The 24,763-nt window shown below is 43.6% G+C and overlaps 1 protein-coding gene across 4 annotated transcripts in view; it reads right to left on the bottom strand.

Annotated features, from left to right (window-relative positions):
* Positions 1-3,803: 3,803 nt before the first annotated feature.
* Positions 3,804-24,763, bottom strand: part of SHPRH (SNF2 histone linker PHD RING helicase) — a 142,941-nt gene continuing 121,981 nt past the window's right edge. For 3 of the 4 annotated variants that reach the window (XM_054022743.1, XM_054022744.1, XM_054022746.1), the window contains 5 exons: positions 19,856-19,948; positions 19,015-19,101; positions 17,046-17,224; positions 7,603-7,683; positions 3,804-4,272 (listed from right to left, as the gene is read on the bottom strand). In XM_054022743.1, coding sequence (XP_053878718.1) covers positions 4,176-4,272; positions 7,603-7,683; positions 17,046-17,224; positions 19,015-19,101; positions 19,856-19,948 — 537 coding nt within the window. In that variant the 3' untranslated portion in view covers positions 3,804-4,175. The other variant, XM_054022745.1, reaches the window with a different exon arrangement.

Here is a 24,763-nt window from a genome sequence, read left to right as displayed (position 1 = left end):
ACTCATTCAATTTGTGATCTACTATAATCCCCAGATCCTTTTCAGCAGTACTATCTGGCCAGCTATTCCCCATTTTGTAGTTATGCATCTGATTTTTCCTTCTCAAGAGAAATACTTTGCACTTATCTTTATTGAATTTAATCTTGTTGATTTCAGACCAATTCTCCCAAATTGTCAAGGTCATTTTGAATTTGAATCCTGTCCTCCAAAGTGCTTGCATCATCTTCCAGCTTAATGTCATCTGCAAATTTTACAGACATATTCTCCACTCTATTATCCAAGTCATTAATGAAAATACTGAGTAGACCAGGACCAATCCCAGTTGGCCCCACTAGATACACTTTCCCAGTTTGACAGTGAACCATTCATTGATAACTACTTTTTGAGTATAGTCCAGTTGTGTATACACCTTGCAGTAACTTCATCTAAACTCCAGTTCCATGGTTGGCTTATGAGAATGACATGTGGGACTGAGTCAAAAGCCTAACTAAAAATCAGGATATATCAGATTTACTGGTTTCCACCTAGGTACTAGGCCAGTAATCCTGTCAAAGAAGGAAATTAGGTTGATTTGTCATAAACTAGTTCTTTAAATATCCTACAATGAATTTCATCAGGCCCTGCTGAATTGAATATATCTAATTTATCTAAATATTCTTTAACCTGTTCTTTCCCGATTTTAGATTGTATTCCTTCCCCCTTCTTTCCTTAATGATTTTACCTAGAAATGGGGACACAGGGTAAGAGTTGAAGAGAATTGAACAGATTATTGCATTTCACAGAGGAGGTTGGTAAGTTTTTTTCTCCGAAGGAAATGCTGATAATTTCTGGTAGCAGTGGGCACAGTTCTTAGGTGGTGTAGGATCTGTTGCACATTGGGGTTTGTTTGTCAGGACCTCAAGCTTTGAGTGTGATGGGATCAAATTCCAGAAGGGATAGCAGGTAAAACACTCTGGTCTTGATTAAATAGCTTTTCTTTGCTTCTTTTACTAGACGGCATAGTTCCAGAGAAGGTCTTTGTGTTGTTAAGAATACCATCTGCATTGTAATCATCTGCCTCTAGGCCTTTACCTAACAAAGTTAGTTGATGAACTATGGTGATCTGTTAGTGTAAAGAGAAGGCCAAGGGTCAAGCAGTTGTACTGTCCTAGTAGCTCATCAGCCCTTTGGCTGTTTAGGTGGGTGATTGTCTTCCTAAGGCATGCTGGAAACTTAAGCTTCAAAAGATTTTGTGGGCAGATAGACTTTGGTGATTCATTTCCTTAGTGGAAAGAAGGTAGGACAGTTTCACAGGGATGAGATGGTGGTTGGACGATGAGGTCAGGACACTTTGTGAGAGTTCCAATATCCACTCCCGAGCTGACAATAAAGGTCCCATTGAGAGTATGGTATAGAAACAGTTTCTGAGAAACCCATTGTTTCCATGTGGGTCTAAAGCTGATGTCCTTGGTCCTCTCCACATGCAAGTTGAGGTAACCAAGAACATGATACCATAAGCAGAACCCCTCCTCCCCCACTTATACACAGAGCCTCCTATAATGAGGAAGAAAAACAGCAAGAGACTTGATGAACCCAATTGGGGCCCTCACTTAGCAGATCTAACTTACAGGAGATGCACTTAGCATGAATATAGAAAATTCTGAAGTACACAGGCCATTCTGCAATTCATGCAAAAGGAAATTCCACCCTAGAACAAACATTTCAAAATAGGTCATTTTCAGCTGACATGGGTTGAGTGTCCCTTTAAATGTGGTGTTGGCAGTTGGAAAAATCTTGTATGTTGGCTGAACAAACTGGAAATGGAGTTGTGGAGACAAAATGCTATTATCAGAGAGCCATTTTTCTGAACAGACCTACAGTTTAATCTGTAGGACTCTGTTTGGATAGTTTCTTTTACCCATAGAAGGCTAGGGAAGTAAGTTTGTTCTTTATTTCTTAACTACCTCTGAGAGTGTTAAATCCAACTGGAAACCCTCTTCACAGTCTTGTATATAGAGTAACAACACTGGCAAGCAGTTTTGTTGCAATGCATTATGAGTACCTATGTTTTTCCCCCTCCCTCCAATGAGAAGGAAGAAAACACTGGAACTAGCAGTTATGAAGTGCTTGGGATTTATCAAAATATAAATCAGGGACTGGGATTTGAACAAAGCTGTGAGTCTAAATGATTACTTAATAATGCAGCTGCCTCTCCAAGTCTTCAGATGATATTGTTCATGCTGTTACAAGCTGGAAATATAAAGTGCTTAGATTGAAATTCAAAATTTACTTCTGCAGTAAACAAAGAGACAAAGAGGAGACGTTATAGTCACAAAAAACGTACAGTGGGGTAACAATGGGTTAAACTTTTCTTTAAAAAAAAAAAAAAAGTTTCCACTCATCTACACTCTTTAGTTCCAATAAGCTAGTTTTACAGTAGCTATTTAATAGATTGTGACTCATCTGCCCTAATGTCATTGACCAAATACACTCATTCTTTGTAAGAGACTAAGCAAGCTGGGGGCGGGTGTGTGTGGGGGGGCGAGGAGTGATTTTTTTGGCCTCCTTTTTCCCAGCGTGGGATTCCCATGGTCATGTACCATAAATGAGGGCTATTCTTGTAAACATCTTACATGTCCCAGACAACCAAAAAAGGAAGAAAAACACGGTGTACTGACACAGATGCTTTGCAGAGCAGTGTGTCAGCATGTATAAAACTAAAGAAGCTCTTGTAACACTTGTATTTCAAGCAACAAGCGTTCTGATTAAAATTCAGAAATAGTCAGAATCTTCTAGTTAATCATACTTTTCAGAGACTCTTCTGTTCACATCCTTACCACAAGGTAAGGGAATGTAAATTTTGAGCTCAAACTTTATCACACTGTTCAGTCCATCCAAAACATTTCTCTTCTAGTTTATCACAACATTCGTATTGGAGAAAATAATAGTGTACTTGCTCTAAAAAGCAGCTGTATGGAGCAAAAGCCCAAATAAGGAAAATTTTTGTATATTTGCAGACAAAACAATGATCCTGGAAGAAATAATGCAGACATAGGGAGCATTAACTTGGTGCGAGTTGTTCCAAAGGGCATACGGAAAGGGTTGGAAAGGAGGAGGTGTGAACTGCCCCACCAGATCCTGCAGGTGTGCTCTAAAAGGTACCTAGTTCACATTAATTTAGTCCACAAGACGAGGTACCTTTTTAGACAATGCAAGCAGGGTCTACACAGGGCAGTTAGAGCACAACAACATTAGTGTGCTTTATAAATCATACCCTTTTGGCGCACTGTGCAGACAAGCCCACAGTTTCTGAAAAGAAGTGAATGGGGAAAGAGAAAAGCACACAGACACCAAATGAGTATAAAATGATGGGTAGCTTAATTTTTTTTTTTTTTAATTCTATAACAAAGGAACCCAAATACTTACAGCAAAGCAGTAAAGTAGTCATGGCTTCAAGAATTTTTAAAAATGTGTACAACTGATTCAGTTTTTTACTGTTATTTCAAGACCAATATACATATAAAAGGCATAATTTATCAAGATAACACTGCAGTAAGTGAACACGAAATCTAACTTGCAATGAAACTTCTATGGTGTTACATAATCTGCATGAATACCTAAAAAGGGTATTATGAATACCCAACTAGTTAGTAAAGAGTTTATTTTAAAAGTGTTACCACTAAGAGGTGCAATCCTTGAGAGTTGAATGCTGAGAACCCTAGAGCACTTGCTATGAGGGTATTCATACTCAATAATGCTTTGTAGAGTAAAAAACCGAGAAGCAAAATACTCTGTTCAGTTTCTCTGACTCCACTTTCCCTTTCCCCAAAGCAAAGCTTTACTCTGAGTGAAATCCTGGCCCCACTGAAGACAGTGGCAAAAACTCCCGTTCACTTCATTGGAGCCAAGATTTTACCTCAAAAGTCCAGCTCAAATGTTCTTTGGAAATAAAATCCATTGTTTTGTATAGTGTGCAAAGTGCAATATTTCTCCAGTGCTATCAGAAAACATGTGCTGGTTAGGACATAGCCACAGAATCAAATGAAAATGATTAAAAACCTTACTAATTCTAGCAATCCTAACAGAAGAAGGGTGTTTGACATCTACAGGAATTTATGAAAGGTCAACTGATTTAATACAGATGCTATTACTAAGACATGTCCCTTTTGATTTCACTGAGTCAAATCAAAGTTGTTTCACTCAAGTTCTTCAGTTTCTTCTGTGAAAAGGTCTGCCAGATCAGCCACTGTCAACACTGAGGCTTCTGACTGTTTCATGGAAGAACTGGTGTGGCTGTAGGGAAAATTTGCATGAGAGTTAGAGAACAGAGACTGTGCAATAAAGAAAGAACATGCAGTGGTAGACTGTCTAATATTTATACTACAGTGAACATCACAAAGGAAGATGACAATGAAGGGTATGTATACAGTGTAGTTGTAGCCGTGTTGGTCCCAAGATATTCGAGAGACAAGATGGGTGAGGTATTATCTTTTATTGGACCAACTTCTAGTGGTGAGAGAGACAAGCTTTCGAACACAGAGCTCTCCTTCAGCTCTGGGAAAAGTACTCCAAACATTACGGAGCTAAATGCAAGGTGGAACAGATTGTTCAACATAAGTACATATGTTAGTACATATTTTAAGGGACAATTTAAGGTAGAGTGGCCTGTTAACAGCTCTGCAGTGATAGGACAAAAAGAGTGGGTTAGTAGGTTACAGACCACAATGATTCCTGCCTCAAATATTTACAAAACGATGGACAGCCCTCAGATATCCATCCCAAACACACAAACTTATCCATTTCATCCTCACCCATAGCAATTTTACATTCAACAACAAACACTTTGTCCAAACCATGGGAACAGCCATATGTCAACCTCTTCATGGGCTACCTTGAAGAGGACAAATGCACCACAAAACCAATGATATACCTCAAACACATTGATGATATTTTCATCCTCTGGACAGATGGCTTAAACTCCCTCATAGATTTCCACCACAACTTCAACAACCAATCCCAATCCATTAAACTCCCCTGGACACCACAATCAGCTTCAACAATGGATCCCTACAGACAACCATATACAAGAAAGAGATCACCACCCCCACTTTCAAAGATCCATTATCCACCCCAAACACACCACCAAATCTGTTATCTACAGCCAGGCACTCAGATACCACAGAATATGCTCCCAAGAGAAAGTCTGGGATATATATATCTTAATATTCAAAACTGCCTTCACCAAACAAGGACAATCCACCAGAGTAGCAGATTGAATCATGGAATGGGCCACCCAAATATCCTGAGACCCAGCTTCAATACAGAAATAAATCTCCCTCTGACTGAATGCCCTTAGTTGTCACAGACCACCCTACACTGGAACCCATATGGGGTATCATCAAAACAACTACAGCCTATACTCAATGGGGACGCCATCATAAACTCTCACTTCTGGCCTTCAAATAACCCCCCAACCTCTCCAAGCTCATCATCAGAAGCAAGCTCCCCACAGACCAGGACACACCAACTGCTAGAACAACAGATGCAAAACCTGCAGACATATCTCCACTGCTGTAATGATCAACACTTTCCACAACACATTTCAAGATCCATGGATCTTACATGTGCCCATCACAACATGCAGTATACCTCATCCACTTCACTAAATGCCCCAATAGCAACTATGTGCGTGAAACCAGATAATCACTACGATCTCAAATTAACTCATACAGGAAAATGATAGAAGACAAAAACACCATATCACCTGTAGGTGAACGCTTTTCACAAAATGATCACTATATGTGACCTATCAATCCTCATCCTCAAAGGAAACCTGCATAACACTTTCAAAAGACAAATCTGGGAGTTTAAATTCATAACTCTGCTAGACACAAAAAATCATGGACTGAACAGAGACACTGGATTTATGGCTTACTGCAACAATCTGTAACCCACTATCCCCCTCTTTTTGTCTTATGATTGCAGAGGTGTTAATGGGCCACTCCACCTTGAATGGTTCCTTAGAATTTATGCTAAACAATGTGTACCTTGCATTTAGCTGTGACACTTTTCCCGGAGTACCTTCCCCAGACCAGAAGAGGAGCTCTGTAAGGCTCACTAGTTTGCATCTCTCACCAGCAAAGTTGGTCCAATAAAAGATATTACTTCACCCCTCTTGTCTCTCTAAGGAAGGGTAGGGTTATTACCATGCTCAACCAAAGCAGCACGAACCATCCTGTTTATTATGTGGAGACCATCTTACAAGTCTTCTCACTAGGCAATTTTAAAGACAAAGCAATTAAAGTAGTCTGAGCAGATATTCTGTTGTTCATATTATTCAGTACTACTCAGATTAGGAACACAAGAATTGCCATACTGGATCAGACCCAAGATCCATCTAGTCCAGGACCCTGTCTGACAGTGACCAGTAACCATATACTTCAGAAAAAGGTGGAATAATCTACCCCCAGTATGAGATCCTGATCTCTAAGAGTAAGAGACTGATGTAAACCCTGCTTTGTACATCTTCCCAAACTACCACAAATAATAAAAAGACTGGAATCAGAACTCATTTGGTGTTTTTGTTGTTTGGGCAAGAAGCAGAATACAGTAGTTTTGCTCCTCTGTAGCTATATTGGAACTACAGTTCTTCTTGTCACAAAAGCTTGGTTCTGTGAACTAAATGGAGGGAACTGTGCAGTTAAAGGGTTTATTTTTTCATAACTTGACTATTACTATGCTGTACAACTGGAAATTCTCATCTTGTATTTGTTTGGGGGGGTAAGGGTATGGTTATGAGGGGTAGGGCATCATCCTTATCTTTGAAAGTATTGTCTCATCAATTTTCCACATCTGTACCATTCTAACGTTTTTGCATGTAAAAATTCAAATAATTTGTCCGATGCTTAAATAACATTATTAATAGCAAAAACCCTATCCACATTAGGTCTAGTTCACCATTACATTAGTCCAGTTTTATGATAGTATAATTTCACTGATTGCTATGCAATTACACTACTGTAAAACTGGAGTACTGAAGACATGAATCTGGTCTCACATTTATGGTTATTCAACACACATACACCTCTACCTCGATATAACACTGTCCTCGGGAGCCAAAAATTTTTACTGCATTATATCGAACTTGCTTTGATCCACCAGACTGCGCAGCCCCGCCCTTCCGGAGCACTGCTTTACCGAGTTATATCCGAATTCGTGTTATATCGGGTCGCGTTATATCGGGGTAGAGGTGTACCTGAATGGTTCATGTCTTTGGAGACTCTTCTGGTCTCTTAATTAAAATGTCTGGCCAGTAACTGGACTTATTTACATTGTGTTTCTGTTTCAAATCACTGAATACCAAATCCAGGTTAAAGTGTCATTTTTCAAAGCTTTGCTGAAAACATTTTGGGACTTTAGTCAAAACATTTCAGAGCTGAGCAAAAGTTTATGACTGAGTAAAAACTTCACAAATATAATGAATACAGCATAATAACCTCTTAAACAGAGTGAATGCAGCGTAATAACCTCTTAAACAGAATGCAGGGTGTATGTATGAAAACTACTTTCATTTTGGTGCAATATTACCATGCTTTTTAGCTCCCTGCCCCACAAAAAATGTACCTTCTCTCTACAGTTTTCAGCATCATCTGCATTCTTTCTTCTATTGTTGCTTTTATCAGGAACCTGTGAACAATGGTGGGCCTGCATGTTTAAAAAAAATAAAATTGAGCACTGGCATATTGTCATAAGATTGTCAAGAAGTTTAGGCCCAAATTTTGGCCTCCCTACAAATTATTTTAACCTTGTTGAAAGTGTCCTCTGGATTTTAAAGGCCCAATCCTGTAAAGTGCTGAGCAACCTTTACTGAGAGTAAAGGCTGTTCAGCACTTCCCACCACTCAAATAGCAACTTTGCAAGATCAGGCCCTCAATGATTATAAAAATAATTAAATAAAACCCTAATAAACACTGGGTAAAATTCTGCTTTCAGTTTTATTAGTAACAATAAAAAGCGTTCAAAATTTATATTATGTGCACAACTCTGCCTAGGGACTGAGAAGCACAACCCCAGGAGCTCAGCGGCATGGTTCCTTCTATAACTCCCAGGACCAGATTAACTCATCACTTGGTCCTAATCAAACATATACTTCTGGGCCCCTACCCTGTTGGAGAATAAAGTAGTTTCTTTACCCAGTGCCCCCCCCCTTTGCTTGGAAATGGCAAATGAGCCTTAGCTGTGTGTGAGGAATATCTCTGCCCACTTACTTATCCACTTATGTGGGGATGCAGAGGAACAGAAAGAACTTTACTCACTTGAGTGATTGGTAGGATTGCCAACCCTCCAGGGTTGTCCTGGAGTCTCCAGGAATTAAAAATTAATCTTTTATTAAAGATTATGTCATGTGATGAAATCTCCAGAAATACATCCAACCAAAATTGGCAACCTAGTGATTGGTGTTGTGATCTGGCACAAAGTGGTGCAACATCATGTGAGGTTCTTTCAATTCGCGTGCAAATCTGCATCAGCAAATATACATAAATATAAATAAGTGGGGGCCCTAGCCCAGGGACATGCCTGGTTTACTTATGCATTAATCCAGCCCAGGTAACTCCTCAGCACACAGGGGAAGCACTCCTGCAGCTACACCTCTTCAGGGAATGTGACCTGCTCCTCCCTCATATGCTGGGCCTGCTCCATAGACTAGCACAGTATGTGGATGGGAAAAGAGTCCTGCCTTCTCCCGGCCCACTTTGGGGTTATGTACACATGGAATGGGGATATGGAGGAAGCATCTCCTGAACTTCCCTGAGTAAAGGGATTGTGACAGGCTCCTTGCATGCTGTCTTGAAGAGCCTCCTTTTATGAGGGCCAGTCATAATCTGGTCCTGAGTAATGAACTCAGTCCATTGTTTGTATAGGACCTACAATGTTTTATACTTTGTTGCTTCTGAGCCCGTCCAAGAAAGTGAGCTCCAGGTAATGACTAATTAAACCTCATTTTCAGAGCTGTCTTGATGTCACTAATGCAGAAGACAAACCAACACTTTCTTTGGCTTATGTGCCATATAAAAAAGGGTAAAAAAATCTGATTGCCAAATGGAGAATAGCAAAGCTAAAGGGAAATAAGAATTTTCAAGGTCCTGAGCGGGTGAAACAGAGCAGAGTAACAATCAAAAAGTAATATCTATGCAAATAGCTGGAGATCCTTCTGATAATACGTTTTTTTTAGAATAGGAATTTATATTAGACAACGAAGAGCACTGAATACTGCTCAGTTAGAACCTGATTCAAAGTCCATTGAATTCAATGGGATTCTTTCAAGCCCTACTGTAAAATTTACTAGATAAAGTCAATAGAACTACTTGTGGGTGAAAGATAAGCATGAGCATAGGCCTATGCAGGGTAGGGGTCTAAATCTGGAGTAACTCCAGATATATGCTGGTGAAACAACAGAATTTGGCCCTTACTACACATTTAACTTATACACAGTTCTCTTCTTGACTCAAGGCTCCTTAAAATTTTATTTTCATTATTATTTTATTAAAGTGTACAACACAAAAGACAGTTACCTTTTCCATAACTGGTGTTCTTCGAGATGTGTTGCTCATGTCTATTCCACAATAGGTGTGTGTGATCGCCACGTGCACCGGTACCGGAAGTTTTCCCCATAGCAGTACCTGTAGGGGAGCACCCCAGCGACCCCTGGAGTGACGCCTCCATGGCGTAGTATAAGAGGGGCTGCGCACTCCCCCCACCCTCAGTTCCTTCTTGACAGAGGGGAAGGAGGGTGGGATGTGGAATAGACATGAGCAACACATCTTGAAGAACACCAGTTATGGAAAAGTTAACTGTCTTTTCTTCTTCGAGTGATTGCTCATGTGTATTCGACAATAGGGGATTCCAAGCTATATCTGTTAGAGGTGGGTAGGAGTTCACAAACTCTTGGGACGGGGCACAGCCCTGCCGAACCCGGCGTCCTCGCTGGTCTGGAAGACGATTGCATAATGCGAGTGAACAAGTGAACCGAAGACCATGTGGCAGCCCTGCAAATCCTGAATGGGGACATGGACTAAAAAGGCAGCTGACAAGGCTTGCGCCGTAGTCAAGTGTGCCCTTACAATTGACAGCGGAGGGATTCCCGTTTTAACAGATACGGATACACGAAGTTATCCAGTTGGAGAGCCGCTGAGTGGAGATCAGCCAACCCCCCATGCGTTCGGCCGAGGCGATGAACAGCTGCGAAGAGTTCCTGAATGGCTTAGTCCGCTCCAGGTAAAAGGCCAGAGTCCGTCTCACATCCAGCATGTGGAGGCGGCGCTCCTCACTGGACATATAGCGCTTGGGGCAGAGGACCAGCAGGAAAATGTCCTTACCCATGTGGTAGGCAGAGACCACCTTCTGGAGGAACGTAGGGTGTGGGCACAGTTGGACCTTATCCTTATGGAATACTGTGTACGGGGGCTCGGAGGTCAGGGCCCTCAGTTCCGAGACCCGTCTAGCTGATGTGATCACCACCAGGAAGGCTACCTTCCACGAGAGGTGTGACCAGGAGCACATAGCTAGCGGCTCAAAGGGGGGACCCGTCAACCAGGCCAGCACCAAGTTCAGGTCCCACTGCAGGACTGGGATGGAAGGCTGATATGGCCGCCAAGTGCACCTTGACGGATGAGGGCTCAGACCTTGGGCTCTAAGGTGAAGGTGGTAGTCTAAAATGAGCTGGATCGGGGCAGCCACGGGGGAAACGCCCTGCTCAGCCACCCACCAGGAAAACCGGGACCACTTTGCCAAGTAGGCTCGATGCATGGAGGATCGCCTGCTTTCCAAGAGGACACGCTGAAACCCTTCCAAGCACGTCCTTTCCTCCCTGCCTAATCATTGAGCAGCCAAGCCTTGAGGTAGAGTGCCGCTAGGTTGGGGTGGAGGAGGCAGCCCTGGTCCTGGGAGACATGCACTTTGTGAATATCCTGGGACCAGTGGACAGGCCAAGTGGGAGGACCGTAAATTGGTAGTGCTCCTATCCAACTGTGAAATGTGGGAAACGCCTGTGCCCCTCAAATATATGAATGTGGAAGTATGCGTCCTGCGGATTGAGGGCAGCATACCAGTCACCGGGATCCAGGGAGGGGATGATGGAGGCCAGAGAGACCATGCAAAAGTTGACCTTTATCATGTACTGGTTCAGGCCTTGCAGGTCCAGGATGGGCCTGATGTCCCCTTTGGCCTTCGGGATAAGGAAATAGCGGGAGTAGTACCCCTTGCGTTTGAACTCCGCTGGCACCACTTCCACCGCTCCTAAACCAAGAAACTGCCCCACCTCCTGCTCGAGAAGGGCCTCATGAGAGGGGTCCCCCAGAAGGGACGGGGCGGAGGGTGGTTGGGCGGGGTAGAGGTAAACTGGAGGGTGTAGCCCCGGGAGACGGTGTTGAGGACCCAACGGTCCGAAGTCAGCTGTGACCACTCCGGGAGAAAAGCACACAACCGGTTGGAGAAGGGAAGCTTTATTGTGGGTGGATCCCTGATGAGAACTGGTAGGGGGCCCCTGGGCGTCCTGTCAAAACCGCAGTTTCCCTGTCTATTTGCCTTTGGTGGACCCAGGCTAGGGGGCAGGCCGAGACTGCCTCTGTGGGCATTGCTTATAGTCCCGTGACTTTTTATAAGGGGGCTCGTATTTAGAGTGGGTGGCCTGGGTGAGAGCTTGCTGAGGCTTAAACTTGGTCCTGGCTGGAGCCAGGATGTAGAGGCCAAGTGTCTTAAGCGTAGTGCGGGAATCTTTCAGGCCGTGCAATTTCATGTCCGTCTGTTCCGCAAACAGGGCCTTGCCATTGAACGGGAGTTCTTCACCTCACTGGACAGCCCACACAGCAGCAGCCGTAACACCCTCCTCATGGACACCGTGGAGGTCATAGACCTTGCAGCCGTATCCGCAGCATCCAACGCTGCCTGCAGGGTTGCCCTGGCAGCCGCTGTACCCTCCTCCACCAGAGCTTTGAACTCGTTCTTCTCACGCTCCTGGAGGGAGTCCTCGAATTTGGGTAGAGAGCCCCACAATTTGAACTCAAACCGACTCAGGAGAGCCTGATGATTCACCACCCTTAACAGGAAACTCGAGGACGGATAAACCTCTCTCTCAAATAAGTCCAGCCTTCTTGAGTCTTTATTTTTCGGAGTAGGGGCTGGTTGGACCTGCCTCTCCCTGTGGTTGATCGACTCGGGGTAGGGTGGGTGTACAGGTATTCATGCCCCTTGGCAGGCACAAAGTACTTCCATTCTGCCCTCTTAGAAATGGGGAGCAAGGAAGCCAGGGTTTGCCACAAGGTGTTTGAAATCTTTGCCACCCCTTTGTGGAGTGGGAGATCCACCCTGCTCGGTACTGAGGCAGACATTGAAGAGGGAGTCCGAGGATTCCTCCACCTCCTCGGCCGGAAGGTTGAGGCTTGATGCCACCCTTTTCAATACTTCCTGGTGGGCAGTCCTCCTGAGGAACAGAGGGAGAAGGGGCCGTAATTGCCTCATCAGGGGAGGATGAGGATGCGGGAGCGGTACTCTGCGTACCCACCAGTACTGGAGGTCCCACCACTTGGTCGCCCTCCGGGCGTGGAACCGAAGATGCACGCCCCACCGACTCCTTTCTGGGAGGCTGGGAAAGGGAGGCCGACGGTCTTTTCAAGGCTCCAGCCACCGAGCGAGCCTGCACCAGGGGCTGCGTCAGGGGCCACGGGGCCCATTGGTACCACGGTGCCGGCCAAGGAGCCTGGTCCCATTGTACCTGCTGTGGCACTGGTAGAACAGGCTGTTCAGCCTGACTAGCCTGTCCCCAATCGACTGAGGACTACTAAGAGAGGCTGGGCTGGCGTACGACCTGCCGCTGTCCCTGGACCGGGAGGAGCAGTGGTGTCGGGAACAGTGCTGACCACGGGACCGTGATCCCGACATCGAGGAACGGTACCGCCAGTAGCAGCTGCTCCACGATCAGCTCCGGCGGGCGGATCTGCGATGGTGAGGTGTCGATGCCTGGGACAGGGAGCAATGCCATGACAGGGTCCTGAAGCAAGACGAAGAACAGGGACAGCGTTGACGCCCCTATTGCGACAGGCTACGGTAGCCTCTCGGAGATGAGGACCTCCAGTGCAGTCTGTCTCGGTCTCGATGGGGCCTGCTCCCCTCGCGAGGTCTACAGTCCCTCGAGGTGAAGTGGTGCCTGGAACCCCTGTCAGTCAGAACCAGCCAGACAACCTGGTGGGAGTCAATGGTGACGGGCGTGGACTATGCACGGGACGGTCGCTGAGTGGCGAAGGGCGTCGGGAACATTCCCTCGACCGCAAACAGTACTGACCAGGAAGCAACTGTGGAGATCCAAGTGGTGGCTTGCCTTTGGACTGGGGAGCCAACGGTGGTGTGCCCCTGGTACCGGCAGAGACATAACGTCCTGAGACGCTTGCAGGGCCTCTGGGGTGGAGAACACCCAGACATCTGGGGAAGCCTGTGCTGAATGGGCTGGGCTACTCCGCTCAACTTGAGTCGGAGGCCTGGAGGCTGACAAGGACTGAGAACTGCCCAACGTAGGTCTAGTCTCCCCCCTGGTCTTGCTCCGGTGCCTTGGCGGAGAAGACCTCTTCTTAGCCTTCTTGGTGTGCCCCGCGGACAGGGAGCAGTGCCAACTGGTGGAAGGAACCGAAGGGTCGCCACGCACCAACACCATGGTACCCAGTGCCGACTTGGAGTGGCGCACTGGAGTCGGGGTCAACGCCGACTCCATCAGAATGTCCCTTTCTTTCTTGGTCTGAGGCTTGAAAGATCTGCAAATCTTGCAGTGATCGCTGAGATGGGTTTCCCCCAGACAGCGTAAACAGTACGCGTGCAGGTCATTCACTGGCATCAGCCACCTGAAAGTGTTGCACAACTTAAAGCCCAGGGCACGCCCCGGCTTGGGCGCACTAACTAAACTAACACTAATCTAAACTACTTCAATTACAGGTACTACTAACTATGAATGAACAAGCGTTCAAGAGGAAAGCTGCAGACAAGCTGGAGCAGAGCAGTTCCGATGCACCTTCATTGGGGGCAAGAAGGGTGGGGGGAGCGCGCAGCACCCCTTATACTGCACCACGGAGGCACCACTCCAGAGGTCGCTAGGGGCGCACCCCTATGGGTACTGCTAGAGGAAAAACTTCCGGCACCGGTGCATGTGACGAGCAAGCACACCTATTGTGGAATATAAATGAGCAACACCAAAATAGCAATACTAAAAATTGTGCAGAATCATTGATCATCTATGCTTGAGGTATTTAGATAGTAATATAAAAGAACAGTGTCAATTTAAAACCTAGCCAATTTCAAAAATTAGATATTACATCTGGCCCTTTTGTCCCTCTGCCAGTCTGTAGTTTAATAGTTAAATTTTCCTATTTTTAAAACTATTTCTCTTCCCTAAGGTTGTGTGAGACCCCCACACAAACAATGGAAACTGACTATACAGTGGAAATTGCATTTGATAGTGCTTTGTGTATTGTCAGTTTCACAAACTAAGCAGACATCCATTTTTCCAGTTATAGTTAAACAAAAAAGTTTAGAGGAATCTTAAGTGGTTTCAATTAATAATGGCTACTGCAGAAAAATCTAGGAGAGATACTTCTCGTAATAACAGGAAGTAGCATTTTAAAAAAGAAGATAAAAATTACTACTTTCATAAGCTGACAGTGTCCCTTTAAGGAATAACTGTATTGTCGTACAGGTGTCATAGGTTGCTTACACAAGTGAAAGTGCTAAACAATTTCTCCTACAGTTTATAGAATATAAGCAATGATCATCAATGTAAAGCTTAACATCAGTAGGTATCTTTTAGCCTGGTTAAAAAAAAACAAAAACAAAAACAAAACAAAACACATGACTAATAAAGTATTTGGGCTAGACTGCCTCCTTCCACAGGAAACAGTCTACTGGAAACTTCAGTAGGTTTGTAAGGTTTTTTTTTTTTTTTTTTTTTTTTTAAACTGCATGGAGCATTCCATGAGTACAGTGTGAAAACCTCACAATGCTCATTTCAAGAGACCCGGAGGGTGGGCCAACTCTTCCTCTATGCTCCAAATAGACCAGGGGTGGGCCAGATTTGGCCTGCCAGCCATTTTAATCCGGCCCTCGAGGTCTGGGGCTTGCCCTGCTCCGGCTCTCCAGATGGGGAGCAGGGTCGGAGGCCACTCCACGCGGCTCCTGGAAGCAGCGGCATGGCCCCCCTCCTGGGGCAGCAAGGGGGCTCCACTCTGTACGCTGTCCCCACCTCAAGCACCACCCCCGCAGCTCGCATTGGCTGGGAACCAGCCTCCTCATCCTCAGCCCCACCCCAGAGCCTGTACCCCCAGCTGGAGCCTTCACCCTTCACCCCCCTGTGCCCCAATCCCCTACCAGCCTGGAGCCCCCTCCTGGACTCTGAACTCCTCATTTCTGGCCCCACCCCGGAGCCTGCACCCCCAACCAGAGCCCTCACCCCCTCCCGCACCCCAACCCCAATTTTGTGAGCGTTCATGGCCTGCCATACAATTTCTATTCCCAGATGCGGCCCACTCCTGAAATAGACCTACCACTTAGCCCACTGTTTCTCAAACTGGGGCCGCCGCTTGTGTAGGGAAATCCTGTGGCGGGCCGGGCCGGTTTGTGTACCTGCCCCGTCCACAGGTCCGGCTGATCGCGGCTCTCATTGGCTGTGGTTCGCCGCTCCAGGCCAATGGGGGCTGCTGGAAGCAGCAGCCAGTACGTCCCTCGGCCCGCGCCGCTTTCAGCAGCCCCCATTGGCTTGGAGCGCTGAACCGCAGCCAGTGGGAGCCGCGATCGGCCGGACCTGCAGACTGGGCAGGTAAACAAACCGGCCCAGCCCACCAGGGGCTTTCCCTACACAAGCGGCGGCCCCAGTTTGAGAAACACTGACTTAGCCTGACCACCTGCCAGACCTACTCCCAAACATATACTTTATCCTCCTCCCCAAAAGGGGGGTAAGTGGAAGAGGAGCTCACAGCATTTCCAAAGTGGATTTCCACTCAGAAATCCAACAGCAGCCTCGGGAGCATTTTGCTGGGAATGACTGCTCCTCATTTCCATTCATCTACCTCTGACTCTTGGTTCACTTCCTTTGGACCTGTAGAATCCAGGCCCTGCACTGTTTGAGAGAGTGCTTTCACAGCTCCCAGGGAAGGTGGAGTTTACAACAGAGTCAGTAGTAATCTCTCCCAAATCTTTAATGTGCTTCACCCACTTTTTACTGAGTTAGGCTCAATTGTGGCTCCTAAATAAAGGGGAGAATTGGGCCTTTTATGTTTTCCAGCCCAACCCACCCATTTCCCAGAACTACATGCAGAAGGGCCACACCCTGGCAGAGTGGCTTGTTTTTATTAGTGTAAATATACAATTAAATGATTATGATCACTAATTAGAAAAAAAAAATTTTAAGAAGTTTGCGTTAAAACACAACAGCAAAACTGAATAGAAGAGAAGCCTACAAGGAAAAAAATATTGTTATGCTTCTTTTTTTCCACATGTAAAGCATATGGTTCTTCAGATCAAAGCAGCTAAGCTAGTAAGATAAAGATCCCTTCTGAATTACCTGCCATTCAGATAAAATAGAAAAATATTAACCTAAGCTGCCTTTACAAAATCAAAGAGAGTTTGTAATGCTAGTGGCTAGAGCTTGAGATATGGAGTCAAGACACTAGATTCTAGTCCTGGATCTGACTATGTGGTCTTAGGTAAATCACACAGGGCAAAGTTTTTGTAAGTGCCTAGGTGTCCTTGGAACATAAGTCCCATTGACTTTTTCAATGGCACTTAGTGCTTAAGTCACTTTTGAAAATAAAAGCAAGAGCTTAAGTCACTTAAGTATTTAGGTTCTATTTGAAGATTTAATCCATAACCATTTTGTTCCTCAGTTTATCCATCTGTAAAGTGGGGATACCTATTATACGTCTTCACAGTTTAGAGATTCTCAGAAGGAGGTTGCCACATCAGAGCATAGCATTATTTTAGACTGGCAAGGCAATATAACAGCAATTTTAAGCAACATTTATTTTTATTCTTACTTTGTTTGTCCAATACGATGCACTCTGCCAATGGCCTGAAGTTCATGTGCAGGATTCAAAATGGGCTCCACTAGCAGAACATGAGTTGCCTCAATTATATTTAATCCATTGGAACCAGTATGAAGGGGTAGCAACAAAATATTGATCTTGGGATCATATTTAAATGCCGAAAGGTTCTCCTAGGAGATAAACACCATATTAGCATTTCAGTGGGAGTTATTCCTGAATAAGGAGTGTAGGATAGGTACAACAATCAGGATCCAGACACCCCAGGGTGAAGAATGAGAAATTGAATCAACTAATTGTATACAATATTATTGTACTACAAAAGTGTGAGTAATGTCTGTTAGGAAAGCTGGTGACTTTCTGGTCATTAATATTACTGAGTGATGTACGTACACTTAGTGTGTAAAGAGTTAGATATGTATGCTGGGAATATGTTCCTAAATCACGGTCAGACTAAGTAATCCCAGTAGAGTAGATAAATAGGTTCGTCCCGGACAAAGGAATGTGGATTTGCCAGTCTGCTGGGGTCAAGCTTTGTAAGGTAGAGACAGTGAAAATATATTTGCATCTAAGGTAAATAAAGTAAACAAACCAATAGAAAGAGGATGAAGACGACAGCATGGCATCTGCACATCGGTGGGAGAGTACCTCTGTCTGCGGTGTGCACTTCAAAAGAAACATTTCAAAGGTTTACTAGACTATAAGATGGGCAGAAAATCCCTAAGTTACCCATCACTTAGGGGACAAAGAGATCAGCACCCGCTAATTCTGTGAACAGTGGATCCTCCTGCCCAAAGGGCTGGAGAGGCTGGTAGCCTAATGTGAGAAAGCTGCTTAGGAAAAGATTGTAACTCGCTAATGTTAGTTTTAGTCACTAGAAAGCGTGTTGTTTTGTTTGTAACCATACCTGTCTCTTTTTCTCTGGCTTAGTACCACTTACATTTATGTTTTTTAATAAACATACTCTTAGTTGTACTATAAACCAGTGCTGTGTATTAAGGTAAAAAGTATGCCTTCAGCTGGGCTATCAGGCTGGTGCGTATGTACACTGTCTCTTTGGAGACAGTGGATTTAGTAATTTCTGTGAATATCTAGTGAGAGGGATTGGACACTACAGAGGCAAATATATTTTCACTGTCTCTACCTTACGTCCTTTGTCCGGGACGAACCTTTGTCTCTGGGTTCACTGAATGTTACCTGCAAGGCAAGGTTTAGATTGGCAGAGGCCTTGGCTACACTTGCGGATTCACAGCAAGCGTAGTCGCGCTGCAAGTACTCCACCTCTCCGAGGGGAATAGCTTGCAGCGCTGCAGGCGCTGATTACACTGGCGCTTTACAGCGCTGCACTCGCTGCGCTCAGCGGGGGTGTTTTTTCACACCCCTGAGCGCAGCAAGTGCAGCGCTGTGAATTGCCAGTGTAGCCAAGGCCTGAGTCTCAAAAAGGTTGCCGGAGAGGCAGATAGACTGGTGTGGCAAGGAGGTGACATACTAATTAAGCTCCAGCAAAGCTTTCTCTTGCTGAGGCAGAGGGGTAACACAGTGGCTTACACTTCTTGGTTTCCTGAGAAGAATGTTTGTCTTTTTGTTTTTTAAAAAAAGACAATTTAGTAATTGACAGCCCTGAACACAGAAGTTTTCTTTTATCCAAAGGACAAATGAGCAGCAGCAGTGCAAGCATCCCCCACAACATCCTGGCTGATCTGTCTCATCCCTTTCATCCACACAATTTTTTTTTTAATTATAGTTTATGGCTTATTTTTGTGTTGTTGATAGTGTTCTTTAATTATGATTTCAGAGTTCATTAGCTCAGAAATCAAATGCTCCGCCTTGATCAGTTCTATTATTCTCATTCCATTTTCCCAAAGGAGATGCAAGGTAAAAGGGTCAAATGAATTTCTGCTGATTATTTCCCCACCAACTTCTCCCGCAAAAAATGACTTGCAGCAAAATCAGCTTTCTGTACCTGAAATTTACTAATTCCATTTATCTGAGCAAACACCATGTTGTTATCATATAGAGCTTTTGAAATTATGTCCAAAACATCTTGCCACTAGAAAAACACAATATAAAAGCAAGTCAGTATTACAAATAGCACTGACAACACTAGAACATGAAAATATGGCAGGACTATAATATCTTAACCTTACCAATAAATAACCCAAGAGACTGCAGTTATAAAAGGAACCTCTTACGATACGCCTTAAATTAACATTAAACAAATTTTTGTTTTTTTGGTGGTTTTTTTCCCTCCAAGAATATATTTTAAAAATTGTCTTAATATTAAAGATTCAAAGTGGCAAACAGTTCAGCATTCAAAGTGGGCAAACAGAATCCATAGGAGAGAAAACCAGTGTAAAGAAATAAAGATAAGTTTGAGCAGAAGAGATTTGCAACAATCAAATATAGTTTTAAAATTTATGAAAAATACTTTGACAGTGTCTTTTCTATCTAGTTAAAATACATGTAGAACTGCATATGAATTTTCAATGTTTGCCCTTTGAACATCTGTAAAATGGGGGATAATGATACTGATCTCCCTTGTGAAGTGCTTTGAGATCTACTGAAGAAAAGTGCTATATAAGAGCTAGATGCTATTATACAATACTTTCTATCTATTAACCACGAGTACTATCAACAATGTCCCAATGACATGAAGAATCCTTCACAACTCTCAAAGAATCAAGTGGATATTGAAAACTACTTACATAGTTTAGTAGCTAAACTGAATTTTGGAAACAATTATTGGCATCTAAGAATTTGTAGTACACAAAGTAACCTTTAAGGTAGAAACTGTTGATAAATACCGTTGAGAAAACTAAAGATTTAGCCCCTGGATCTTTAAACTGGATTTTCTTCAGAGTCCGAACCACAGCTTCCACTTTGGTGGAGTGACTTCCCTTTGAAAAGGGGAAAGAAAAACACCAGCTTACAGTAGGATGAAGCAAAACTGAAGGAAACAAAACCACACATGCACATTATATACTCATCTTTCTATTAGCATCTCTTAAATATAGTGCGGTCTCTGTCTTATATATCTCAAAAGGGATCATCAAATATCTCTTACCCTGGTACACATTTTTTTGGATAGGTCTTATAAAATTATACCTTTTGAACTTTGGAAGTACTTACCATAGTTTGCTCTTAGACCGTACTCTTCCCAGGGCAGAGACTATAGGTGAAATTCAGAACTTGCAGCCTGTGAGTGGGAGGAGGGGTAGGCCAAAATGGCTTTAAGCTGCCTTTGTGCCTTCCCAGAAACCTACTGTTCTGGAGTTACAGCGATCTCCACTGTAATTTAGACAGCCCTCTGGATGGCAGTGCTGTCCATAACCTCCACAATGCTTTGTGCTGAAATCCAGTCCCTGACACAACTCTTCCCTTCCCCAGCATATCCACTATGCCTCAGAGGGCTTGCAAGGGGGTCCTTGAAGGATAGCTTATGACAGTCTTGCTTAGTTCCTACACTGAGTGAATTCTTCCCTGGCCGAATTCAGGGCTTTTAGGGTTTATATGACATTTGGCCCTTTTCCCTAGCATCCAAGGACTGGCTGGAGTTGGAGTGAGAATCTCACCCTCTGTTTTTGTTTGTGTCTTGTACAGCAATGAGTATGCTGTCACCCCAGAAATAAATAATTCTTTAAAAAGGTTGTTTAACATAGGGTTCTAGCTATTGTTTGTTTTATTTATTTTGATTTATGTAACAAGGGGCGTCTTATCCAAAGTTTCTTGGTGCTTTTAACAGACATTTAAAGAACAATCACAACAAAAGACGATTAGAAAACGTAACCAATGAGCAATTAAAATTTTGAGATAAACAGTACTCACAAGTCCCAGCTCTCATTTAACTCTAACAGATAGGCTTTCCCAAATGTTGTAAATGTCAACAGACTCAGGCTATTTTGTAACAAGTGGAGGGGATAGAAATCCAAAGTCCAGGGCCATTATGGAGAGCACCCTGCCAGCAAGTTCCCCCTCACTTAAAGAAGAGATCTCCAGCTTGGGTGCTTTGATTACACTGGTCTACAATTTCTGAGAAGTCGTCTGCTTCAGAAATAAACTTGCTATTTATTATGTATTTTGATGTGCTGAATTCAAATAGGACAATTAAAACAACTGATTGGCTACTGTTTCTAAGATATTTAAGTTTTTACATTTTATGTCTATGTATATTGTGTAATAGTAGAGTTTTAATCATAAATTGTAAACCTAGGTCTTTTCATGTGTTTATGGTTGCTTTAAAAATCAGCAAGACAGGTGAAATATTATCATGTAAAGTGTTACATAAACAGAAGGGTTATATAAATAAAATTTATTATGAAACAAAAGGCAAAAAACTATTATGTACATAGTTTAGTCCTATTCAGTGTCTACTCGGCGCTTCTTGGCTTGTCTCTTATATTCATTAAATGGAGCATCTCTTGTCACTGTCCAGCAATAGTCTGCAAGCATTGATGGGCTCCATTTGCCCTGATAGCGTTTCTCCATTGTTGCAATGTCCTGGTGAAATCGCTCGCCGTGCTCGTCGCTCACTGCTCCGCAGTTCGATGAAAAAAAATCTAGATGAGAGTGCAAAAAATGTATCTTTAGTGACATGTTGCAACCAAGGCTTTTGTATGCCTTGAGGAGGTTTTCCACCAACAACCTGTAGTTGTCTGCCTTGTTGTTTCCGAGAAAATTGATTGCCATTAACTGGAAGGCTTTCCATGCCGTCTTTTCCTTGCCACGCAGTGCATGGTCAAATGCATCATCTCGAAGAAGTTCACGAATTTGAGGACCAACAAAGATACCTTCCTTTATCTTAGCTTCACTTAACCTTGGAAATTTTCCACGGAGGTACCTGAAAGCTGCTTGTGTTTTGTCAATGGCCTTGACAAAGTTCTTCATCAGACCCAGCTTGATGTGTAAGAGTGGTAACAAAATCTTCCTTGATTCAACAAGTGGTGGATGCTGAACACTTTTCCTCCCAGGCTCCAATGACTGTCGGAGTGGCCAATCTTTCTCGATGTAGTGGGAATCTCTTGCACGACTATCCCATTAGCAGAGAAAACAGCAGTACTTTGTGTATCCAGTCTGCAGACCAAGCAAGAGAGCAACAACCTTCAAATCGCCACAAAGCTGCCACTGATGTTGGTCATAGTTTATGCACCTCAAAAGTTGTTTCATGTGGTCATAGGTTTCCTTCATATGGACTGCATGATCAACTGGAATTGATGGCAAAACATTGCCATTATGCAGTAAAACAGCTTTAAGACTCGTCTTCGATGAATCAATGAACAGTCTCCACTCATCTGGATCGTGAACGATGTTGAGGGCTGCCATCACACCATCAATGTTGTTGCAGGCTACAAGATCACCTTCCATGAAGAAGAATGGGACAAGATCCTTTTGACGGTCACGGAACAAGGAAACCCTAACATCACCTGCCAGGAGATTCCACTGCTGTAGTCTGGAGCCCAACAGCTCTGCCTTACTCTTGGGTAGTTCCAAATCCCTGACAAGGACATTCAGTTCACCTTGTGTTATGAGGTGTGGTTCAGAGGAGGAGGATGGGAGAAAATGTGGGTCCTGTGACATTGATGGTTCAGGACCAGAAGTTTCATCCTCATCCTCTTCTGACTCAAGTGAGAATGATTCTGGTGCATCAGGTACCGGCAGTCCTTCTCCGTGGGGTACTGGGCGTATAGCTGATGGAATGTTTGGATAATGCACAGGCCACTTTTTCTTCTTTGACACACCTTTCCCAACTGGAGGCACCATGCAGAAGTAACAATTGCTGGTATGAGCTGTTGGCTCTCTCCAAATCATTGGCACTGCAAAAGGCATAGATTTCCTTTTCCTGTTCAACCACTGGCGAAGATTTGTTGCACAAGTGTGCAGCATATGTGTGGGGCCCACCTCTTGTCCTGATCTCCAATTTTGCAGCCAAAATAAAGGTGATAGGCTTTCTTAACCATAGTGGTTATACTGCGCTTTAGGGATGCAAAAGTCACTTCACCACAAACATAGCAGAAATTATCTGCACTGTTCACACAAGTACGAGGCATCTCTGCTCACTTTGGCTAAACAGAAATGTGTCCCTTTGCAAAATCAAACACTGACAAATAAGACAGCATGACACTGTATGATTTCTAGAGCTGATATAGGGCAATTTGTTCAGCAGAGTGATGTAAGCTTCGTTATGATTGCATCATTCATGACTTCTAGGAATAACATGATGCAATTCATATCATGTTTGACGCAATACCAGCTTCAGATTGCATCATTCATTGTTTTGCCTAAAAAGCAAGTACTGTCCAAACCCAGTCATAGATTTATTCATAGATCCAGTCAAAGATGTATTTTAGTCATTTCTGGTTTACACTGAGATCCCTTCCCCTTATAACTCACTTATCCTCCGCCATTCTCAAGTCAAGGGTTGTATATACTGACCCAATAGCATATCTTGAAAACTAGAGCCAATCAACAATTTTCAGCATCATTTTCGTTCTCAGTGACCAAAAATTATTAAAGTTTGACTACATTTATTTCAGAAACATTTTGGATGTAGAGCAGTGTTATTGTAATTGCAGAAGTATGGCATAGGGAGAGATCATAGAATATCAGGGTTGGAAGGGACATCCTTCCCTCAGGATGGTCATCTAGTCCAACCCCTGCTCAAAGCAGGACCAATCCCCAGACAGATTTTTGCCCCAGATCCCTAAATGGCCCCCCCAAGGATTGAACTCACAACACTGGGTATAGCAGGCCAATGCTCAAACCTGGAGTAGAGGGCGGGCCTGGGCTCCCCTCTTTGCCCCCCCCTCCCCGATTAATCACTGAGACGGAGAGAAAACAGAGACTGTGCAAGGGAGGATAGCTTCTCCTTACCTCCCTCGCTGGCTTATGATGAAAATGGCTCAGTAGGCTGTGACCCCTGCCTCTAGAGAGAGAAGGGCTATGTGGAGGGTCACAGTGAGCCTTTGAGGCTAGCGAAATCTGCCAGGAAACACGGGACCCATGGAGACAAGGACAGAGCTTTGTCACAATACATATGTAACATTTTTACCCTCTATTGTAGGTTACTAAAAATTTGCTCCTCTAACTAGGTCAGCCCTACTTGATTTCATCACATGTGTAATTCACAGGGGTGAAATATATTAAATAGCAATATTTGTAAAACACAGATTCTTAGATCAAAAGCAAAGTATATTATTTTACCATGTGTATTACAAATATATAAGTTACATCTTTATTAACCAAATGGCCATTTTAAATTTGTCACAGTGAGACTTGTAACTGTAAAGTTGAATACTAAAAAACTATTTTTACCTTTAGCTACGCAAACTAAGAACAATCCAGGAAAAAGTACATACTAAGTGTGCACTGTAATGCAAATCCTGTCTACCTACTCTATCTACTTTCCATTCATTCAATCTTATGTACACAAATTACAATGTTCTCAATACAAAAGAGTACACTACTATGTTCTATTTCTTGCTCATTCTTCACTTTGTTCTCTATGCCATTTACTTGTTTGCATATGGGCTCTGTTTGCCTGGCAATCAGAAAATGTATTTCCTTTATTATGAATATGTGTTGCAGTAATTTTACCTAGTGTTTTTTAAAGATATTTTATTGCTTAAAAGTGCTTATACAATTGCACGCTGCAGTTGTCTCAGCCAGGCAAGTATTGTTTTATTTTTGTCTACACCTGTTTTCTGAATGCTGATTTG

Source organism: Malaclemys terrapin, chromosome 3 (assembly GCF_027887155.1).
Source record: "Malaclemys terrapin pileata isolate rMalTer1 chromosome 3, rMalTer1.hap1, whole genome shotgun sequence".
In the NCBI taxonomy this organism is placed as follows: domain Eukaryota; kingdom Metazoa; phylum Chordata; order Testudines; family Emydidae; genus Malaclemys; species Malaclemys terrapin.
Note: the sequence above shows the minus strand (reverse complement) of the source record. Positions and strands in the feature narration are given on the sequence as shown.